The sequence below is a fragment of the Ailuropoda melanoleuca genome, unplaced genomic scaffold (assembly GCF_002007445.2).
Source record: "Ailuropoda melanoleuca isolate Jingjing unplaced genomic scaffold, ASM200744v2 unplaced-scaffold10849, whole genome shotgun sequence".
Taxonomy (NCBI): Eukaryota; Metazoa; Chordata; class Mammalia; order Carnivora; family Ursidae; genus Ailuropoda; species Ailuropoda melanoleuca.
In genome coordinates this window covers 2,189-11,760 of record NW_023179225.1, presented here as the reverse complement: position 1 = coordinate 11,760, position 9,572 = coordinate 2,189, and the positions used below count along the sequence as shown (strand labels likewise).

The 9,572-nt window shown below is 38.1% G+C and overlaps 1 protein-coding gene across 1 annotated transcript; it reads right to left on the bottom strand.

The window, feature by feature from the left end:
- Nucleotides 1–3,098: 3,098 nt before the first annotated feature.
- On the bottom strand, nt 3,099–4,030 carry LOC100480145 (olfactory receptor 51I2-like; the record flags this gene model as incomplete). Its single annotated transcript, XM_034650076.1, is given in 1 exon segment — nt 3,099–4,030. A coding segment is annotated over 1 exon segment (932 nt), but the record flags the coding sequence as incomplete, so codon positions are not given.
- Between the last annotated feature and the right edge of the window lie 5,542 nt (nt 4,031–9,572).

The following is a 9,572-nucleotide window of genomic DNA, read 5'->3' as shown; positions in this document are numbered from 1 at the left end:
ATCTGTCTACTATATGTAGTCAGATACTATCTAATGTCTGAACATTCTGATTTTTAATAAAAGATAAAGGAACTGTCTGAAAAGAATAATATATAAGGATCTGAGAGATGGTTATTGTTACTCATCTTGCTTACTCATTCAGAATTCACACTTTATTTAGATTCTGTTTTATTTCCCATTTCATACTGAGAATAGATAGGGTTATATTCAGACTGCTGAAGGAAGGCTACATCTCCTTTTTCTAACTTTCCAAGAGGAAAAATGAATTAGTTTATTCTCTTCTCTGGTCAACTCTTGAAGTTAGAGTCATAAGCAAATGAAGAATTGTCCTGCACAGGGATCAGCATAGGAAGCAAGTTAAAGAGAGAGACTTAATTGTCCATGGCAATGAATAAACATGTGGTAGCATTAGCAAGAAATTTCAAGCTACTTTAAGAAAGTTTTGAATGAATTTCTAAATTATAGCTCAAGTAATCAATCAGAAAATATTTTCAATGTCTGACATATTCAATAGGCATCAGAATCACACAGAAGATATAAATTTAATATTCATATAGCTTACATTCTACCAATGGAAACCAGGAAACCGCAGCAAACCACGTTGCAGAAGGTAGTCAGTGAGTTTGAGTCTTGGTTTAATTGTTAATATGAATTCAGAGGAAAGTAACAGTGGACTGGGTTCTCCCAGGCAGAGAAGATCAAGAGAAGAAAGATCTTGGAAGCTTGAAATCTGTATCAATTCCAAAAGCACTGGGTAAGCTATAATCTGTTAGGTATTAATGGGATAAAAGCAGTTATTTTTTTAAAGTATGATTTTTGCCTTTATAGACAGATTCTTTGAGAAGTATAGTGCACACCCTGAAAAAATAAAATGAAATTCTGATTCTTAAACTCTTTCTTCATCTTCTAAAGCCTGGTTTCATCATTTTCTTTATTGACTAGTCTTTCTAGTCAAAAGCCTCTTAACTCTGACTTTGCTAAGCATGAGTGTAGGGAACTGGGGATCGTTTCAGAGCAACTGTTTCATTTTTTGAAAACAGTGCACAGTTTTCCTTTGAAGAACTCCTTACTTGTCTGTAGAGTTTGAGTGAGACCAATAATATCAAAATTCTAATAAATCCCTCCCTTGATCTTTCAGCTGCAGGCACCAAANAGCAACAAAAACTGAAGAAATTCTCCTTCATGTTTTATGCTAGAGTTAGTGTGAAGGAGTCCCCTTTTTGTTTTTAACACTGGAAAGAGACCACATCACATGTGATCATCATCTTCCATAGCTTTGTGGAAGCAATGTTACATTGGGAGAGCATGAATACCGTGCAGAACGGAAGCAGACATGAGAGATTGCTCCAGAAACAAAAAGTGATGTGACAGTGCTGAGTCCTTACTCTCGGGTCCTGAGATCCTTCCTTTGAATCTGCGACCTATTCTGGTATTTCGGTTTACATTCCTTTACTTATAAATAAAATAATGAAGCAACTTAATGGCATATCCTGTTTATTATGACATGGGTTGAATAGTTTATTTGATTCTGTCTTATAATATGATCAATTTATTCCTGTCTTGTCTCACTCACTAGCTAGTACTTCTCTAAATGACAGCACTTTTGTCTGTTTNGTAGTACTTCTCTCAATGACAGCATTTTTGTCTGTTTCATCTGTCCAATAAAGTGTGGCATATCGTGAATGCCAAGAATAGCTGTGTAAAGATGTGAAATAAAGAAGAATGAAGGACCAAAGGTGAAAAATAAAAGCAGAATTAAATATGATTACTGAATCAATAAATTATTGAACCATGAATTAATATTCATTATATTATGAATTAACATAACTTGATTAAAAATGGATGAAGTAATCATGTCCAGTTCTGCTCTGCTGAAGTTAATTTGGAGGCATCACTGGAATATATAGAGAATTTGAAGCCTGTCCCTGATCTGCAATAATATTGGGAGTATAAATATGACACCAATATGAAATATGTAAGCCTAGTCTGAAGCTTTGTACACATTTGCAAATAAACACATTTTATAAAATATATGCAAAAAGAGAACTCTAAATATGTCTTTGAACCAAGAACAACTGTATTATTTTTTTGGTCACCTTTGATATCACCATCCAAATTATAGAAGCCTTTATTCTTTTGTATTTTTGTTGAAATCCTGGCTTGGTCTTTGTCCTCTACCATGTTTTTGGCCTATAATAAAGTGGTTTATATTTATTGAACATTTGCAGTATTCCAGATATTGTTATAAACACATTACATAAATTATCACATCTCTTCTTATAATGTCCTTACAAAGTAGATACCATTATTAACTTCTTTTCTGCTGATGGGAATACTGAGGCACANCACTGAGGCACAGAAATCTGAGTCACTATGATCCCTGCATACATAACAGATAAGTTATAGAGTCCTGATTTTAGGTTAAGCACTATATACTTATATCTTCAACTAAATATGAAATCTAAATTAATACAACCTGAGAAAATCAAGTATACATTACATAAATGGTAGATTTTAGGTACCTGCTTTGCTGCATTTTTTCCTTAATCTTCTGCTGAGTTTTTGTGCTATGTGGGGCTTATATCAGCATGGTTTCAGAAAAAGAATCATAAAATATAAACAGATTTAAATAAAAATTATGATAATTATGAAAATAAACCTTCCTTTCTCTGATTCAGAATATTTCCCTCTATAATATCTCAAACTCCCCAAAGATAATAAGTGTCTGTATAACAATATAAATATTTTATTCTAAATCAGATTTCAGCCATATAGCTACATAGGGGGGAGTCTCAGATAGAAATATTTGTAGGATTGTTTAGACTGAAATGGGCTCATAGGTAAGTGATGTAAACACCAGGAATGAGAAATGTAAGTGAAGGTGAAAGGGGCTTTAGGAATCTTTCTTGATCTAGTATTTCAAACTTGAGGGGAATATTGTATTTCTAGAAATATTATGATAAAACCATACAGAGATGTACCAAAGAAAGTGCCTCAGCACACATGAAAATAATGCCTGTGGTCCTTTTTTTTTTTCAATATCCCTGGTAACTTTCAATCAGTCCCTCAAAGGATCCCACTCTGTTCCGTCATCCTACCTTAAGTACAGTCTACGTAGTGCCCTTCTAATCTGTTTTGTTTTCACACTATAAACCAGAGGGTTGAGGACAGGTGTGAGGAAAAGGAAAATGTTGGACATAGTGACATGGGGGAGAGGGGAGTGGCATTTGCCTATCCTGTGGATCAGGGCGAAGGCAATAAGTGGGACATAGAAAATGAGGACAGTGACAATATGGGAGACGCATGTGTTGAGTGCCTTAAGCCATCCTTCCCTGGAAGGAATGCCCAGAACTTTCTTCAAGATCAAAGTATAAGACAGAACAATAAAGACAGAGTCAACACCAAAGGAGCAGAGAATCAATGCCAGCCCATAAATGATATTCACACGAATGGATGCACAAGCTAGCTTCAACACGTCAGGGTGGAAGCAGAACGAGTGGGTTAGGATGATGTTCTTACAGAAGGGAAGCCGTTTGAGCAGGATGGGCAAGGGGGCCATCAGTGCCACTCCTCAAGCCACAGCAGCCAATCCCATCTGAATAATGCGGGAATGTGTCAGGACAACAGTGTAGCGTAGTGGGTTGCATATGGCAACAAAGCGGTCAAAAGCCATGGCCAGCAGGATGGCTGACTCCATGGAAGAGAAGGTGTGGATGAAGAACATCTGAACCAGGCTACTGTGGAACTCAGTCCTTCTGTGGTTGAGGAGAAAGACACTAAGCACAGTAAGCAGTGTAGATGCTGACATGTCTATGTCAGTGGCTGCCAACAGGGACAAGAACACACACTGAGGCTCGTGAAGGCTGGGATTCTTGTGTATTATGTGAATAATGATGCTGTTCCCCAGGATGGCAATTACATACATGATGCCCAGTGGGATGGAGATCCAGATGCAAGACTCCTCTAGCCCCGGGATTCCTGAAAGAAGGAAGAATGGAGGCTGGTAGTAGGTGCCATTGAACATAGACATGATGCTAAACCTAAAAGAGAACAGGTGTAGGAAAATCAAGTCATAAATTAATTCAAGTTCATTCAATGGTTCAAAAGAGAGTCTAGGGGCAGTAGCAAACTAATTATCTGTTGCATGCAGAACGAATTGAATAGGGTAGAATTCAGTTTAATTCAAAAAGCCAGTATAAGTAATTTTTTTTTTAAAGATTTTATTTATTTATTTATTTGACAGAGACAGCCAGCGAGAGAGGGAACACAGGCAGGGGGAGTGGGAGAGGAAGAAGCAGGCTCCCAGCAGAGGAGCCTGACCTGGGGCTCGATCCCATAACGCCGGGATCACGCCCTGAGCCGAAGGCAGACGCTTAATGACTGAGCCACCCAGGCGCCCCAGTATAAGTAATTTTTAGGTGATTTATAACTGCTACCTTGTGGGCGATTTTGTTGATGTAATGGTAGTCTCTAGATACACTACCAGACAAATGAAGAAAGTTTTGAACAGAAATGCTCACAGAACAAATTAGGAGTCACAAATAACATGACGGACTTAGTCAATTAAAAACACACAGTGAGAAGCAGGAGGATAGAGAGGGGTTGGTTAACACACTTACAATAGTATGCAGGTGGGGAGGAAGGCCCCCAGTATCTGAATGCTGGATTATGCAATACTCTGTTCTGTCTCTCTGCTGATGGCATTAGGAAGACCAGAGTTGAGGTTTGAGCAAGGGGACCCCACAGATGAAAGGTATCTGGGGCCAACTCACTTTATCAGGCACACAGCGTCATGTGTGGAGGCCACAGCTCTAACTCATCAATAAGAATTGACCGCTGATCAGCTATGAATTTTACCTGTATTTCTTGTGCTAAGAACAGGTGGAACCAGAACAAAACCACAAGGGATGTCATTAATAGGTGATGATTTAGGTATACCCAGCCAACATTCTAGACATGACATATCATGTCTTATGGCTTTTTCTTTCTTTCTTATCTATAAATAACATTTTTGTTTATTCTATCACATATTCGATATATTTGATATTTAACATGTTCTTTAACATCTCCTACAACTTACCTATTATCTTTATTTACCATAATTTGATGAATGATGCCTATACCTTATAAGCTACTTATCAGTTTATTCCCTATCTACGTTCCGTGAAGCACGTGAGTTTCATCTACCCCATTTATCTTCTTGGTTTTTTTGTTGTTGTTGTTCTCAAATTAAATATTCTCAAATAATACAATAAATATACATTACTACATTTGGGGTTACAAAGTTTATTAAGATACGATTTCTACCCACCTATAAGCCGATGTGTGGTGAATGTGATAAACAAGAGCGAATAAGCAAATACATATGTAATGCAATAATAGTGATATAAAACGTACCTGTAAATAAAATAAGAACTAAATGAACAAATTACAATCACCTGGGGCAGGCCATAATCAACAGAGGGCACAGTAGGCTTAAATCAACCACAAAAACTTGGCACCCAGAACATCAAGCTATCTTAACATGTTTCTGTTGTCNGCTGAGCAAGGAGCCCAATGTGGGACTTGATCCCAGGATGCTGAGCCGAAGGCAGACGCTTAACCAACTGAGCCACCCAGACTCCCCAAAAGGAAATATATAAAAGAGAGTTAAAGAAGCAACTGTTGTGACCTGGACTCGTACAATGACGGGCAGAACAACAGAAAGCTGAGATATTATTGAACACGGATATGGTTTTTTTTTTTAAGATTTTATTTATTTATTTGACAGAGAGAGAGACAGCCAGCGAGAGAGGGAACACAAGCAGGGGGAGTGGGAGAGGAAGAAGCAGGCTATCAGTGGAGGAGCCCAATGTGGGGCTCGATCGCAGAACGCCGGGATCACGCCCTGAGCCAAAGGCAGACACTTAATGAATGAGCCACCCAGGCACCCCACGGATATGTTTTTTTTTTTCCAGAGTATTGTCTTAAAATATTACTCAGTGAGTTAATGAATTAACACCTTATAAGCAAAACCACAGTATGTTTTAAAACAACTGAAACACAGCACAATAAATTCTAGTTGATCCTTGAACAACCCAGGGGTTAGGGGTATTGACCCCCCACATAATCAAAAATCCATGTATAACTTTTGACTCCCCCAAAACTTAACTACTAATAAACTCCTGTGGAACAGAAGCCTCAGCGATAATGAAAAGAGCTGATGAACACATTTTGTGTGTTATAGCCATTATACACTGTTTTCTAAAAATAATCTAGAGCAAAGGAAATGTTATTAAAATCATAATGAAGAGAAACTGCACTCACAGTACTGTACTACAAAACAGATCTGCCTATAAGAGGACCCGTGTAGTTTAAACCCGTTTTGTTCAAAGGTCAACTGCATTTGGTTTGCTAGGTGACTCTAAATAATTTATGTATCCTGAACATATTTAGTCATTCTGTAGTTACCTAAGAACTTAAATAAGATTCTAAAGTTTTACATTCTTACAATACATACAACGGCATTAAAAGTTAACAAATTTGGTTTTTTTCCATTGATATACTTTTAAAAATAAATATAAACTTTCCTATTTCAAGTAACATTTTGACCTACTTATTTTGTATCCACATTTATAATGTACCCTTTATTGTTTCTAGGTATTGATAGACTTTAATAAAAATAATACATTTACTATTTCCCCCTATTAATATCTTCATTTCTTTGTTTTAAAAGGTTAACTACTTCGTTGTCAAATACTGGGTGAAACCTGTTGGCGAGACACAAAATTATACATTCTGGAATATAAGTTACTTAAAGGTCTATGGAGATCTGTTGCACCAACCACTTCAAGAAATGAAAAACTGAAGTAAGATCTTGTAATTGGCATCACTATGGGTAAATGAGCAGTGAAAATTCAATAGAATATTCTAGTATTTTAAATCAAAAGAATATGGTGAATTACTCTTAGATTAAACTCCTGAATATTCTAACCATGACAAGATTGAGATTACCTGGACACAGTCTGTCTCCTACCTCCCGTGTTCACACATTATTACTTCTCTGACCTCATTGCTGACTGCTTTCTCCCTCACTCTCTGCTTCAACCACACTGGCCTCCGCTGTTCCATGAAAATGCATAATCAAGACTCCACGACATTATTAGCTTTTCCCTCTACCTATAACACTTTTCCCCCAGAAACATCAGATCTGTGCTCAAATGAACACGTAGTATGTACCACAAATTGTACCCAGATCTGCTGGTTTATACGGATGATATATACAACTTACGATCCCTGTTCTAGAGTTCCTGATGAGTATGGATATCTTCGGTGGAAAGCAGGTCAGTTCAAAACTACGAACAAGGAAGACATTATAGAACGTGCTCTCACAATTCATAGAACTTTACTAAGTATTTTTTCCTGAAACATTATTTCATTTGATTATAATTTCACCCCAGCAAGGAGGAAGACAGCCTTATATCAAAACCAAAACCAAAATATACAAAAACAAACAAATAAGTCCACCAAAGCAAAACAAAAACCAAAAGCACAGTAAGCCTCAAAGGCTTAGAAGGGTTAAAAAAAAAATAAAAAATCAATAAAAAATCCCCAAGGTCACATGACTTTGAGTCAACCCAAAGGAAAACCTAATTTTTCAGTTCTACTGTGCTTTTTCAACACTCTTTTGTTAAATTATATAAAATAACAATGCAAATAGAAGGCATACAGTGAAAAGGTAGTAAATGGGGACTTGAACAGCCATAGAAAGATTCAAGGAGAGAATGAAATATTAACTTGTAATTAGGTGATGAAAAACTTTAACTGGAAGAGGCAAAATCAGATCGTTATTGGCTGATTGAGTCAAAGAACAAAGGTATGTAAATCGGAATAAGGTTTATCAGGGAAGAGCACTAAAAACGTCCTCCCGGACAGAATGAGAAGTTGTAAAAGGGAGGGAAAGTTCAATAAGACAGAACAGGTAGAGGGGAGTTTTGCTGGAAACTGTAAGGTCAGGGGTTAAGAAGATGTGGTACAATGAGGCTTCTACCAATTATCCAAATGCAGACACAGTAGTGTGCAAGGCTGTGTGGACTCCGAACACACTCCTCGGCAACTCTCACAGTCATGAAGCTGTCAAGTGGTGAGAGCCTAAGCAAGATTACTTGATTCACTAGGGAGAGAAGGAGGCAAGGGTGCTTTCCAAGGGAGAAAACCCACCAACCAAACAGGATTTAATTAACTAGACATGGGGTTAAGTCCCCCCACCTCTCATTTTATGCTAAGATTTTGAGTCTAAATTCTTGGCTTACAGGGTGACACTAAAGAGTATTTCGGATAGTTCACGGCTATAATTTGGAATAGATGATGTCTGTAATGGGAAGGACCGGCAAGGGGCTTACAGCTAATGACGATTAGTAGATGTCCACACTCAGGAACTTGGAGGAGGAGGAGGGAAACAAGCAGAGAGGCACATCGGGAATGGCCAGCAAGCCCTGTACCAATGGATGAAAGATTATTCCAAATTTTGCCGTGAAAGAGAGGAGAAGATGGCAAGACAGTCAACACTCAGAGGCAAAGGCAAAAACACTTCGCTCTTCTTTGCTCCCACTTTTATGGGTCCTTCAGGATAATCACAAATCCTAATCTCTGTTTCTCAAGCTCATGAAGTTGACAAGAGGCCTTTCCGAAAACTGGGAGGATCTGTTTACAGGAAAGATACATATGCTAATTTCGGCCTGTTCTACAATTCTGCTAAACATAGCCTAAGGGACAATGCCTACACCTTAGATCACAGGGCAACTGTTGGGGCTAGGAAGGTTTTCGGAAGGCAACTCCCTGCCGCATTTTAACTGCAGAGTGGTCACATAGGACTCAGAGTTCCAAAGGCCTACACCCTTCTCCAAAACCTTCCCTGCCTTTAGTGGCCTGTGTGTGACATTTAGGCTGGCCAATTCCAGGCTCTACATTAACCCCATCAAGGCACAGGATACACAAGAGTAGGTTAAGAAAGAAAGAGAACTGAATAGTGCACTGTCCTGGGAATAAAAAAAAAAAAGGGGGGGGGGTTTTAAGCAAATAGGTAGTCAAAGGAAGTAAATGTTCTGTAACTGATGAAACCCCTTCTGCTCTTCTTGGTGATGAGAGAGATTGGTGGTAAAAGTGGTTTCAGGGGAGTAGAATGCCAGAAAGCGAGAATGAGAGGAGGTATCTGGGAGTGAATGAGAAACTCGTTGTAGAAACATAAATTTATATTTGGAAAATATCGTATAGGGGCGCCTGGGTGGCTCAGTCATTAAGCCTGGGATTGAGCCCTGCATCGGGTTCCCTGCTCTGCTGGGAGCCTGTTTCTCCCTCTCCCACTCCCCCTGCTTGTGTTCCCTCTCTCACTGTCTCTCTCTCTGTCAAATAAATAAATAAAATATTTAAAAATTTTTTTAAAAGAAAATATCATATAATATTAAAATATGTTATAAAAAGAACAGTAAAAGATTTTCACAAGATAACAGAGATAAGAAAAACAATTTAAAATGGGGTTTAAGAGGGGTGCCAGGGTGCTACAGTTGGCTGAGAGATTGACTCTTGGTATCAGC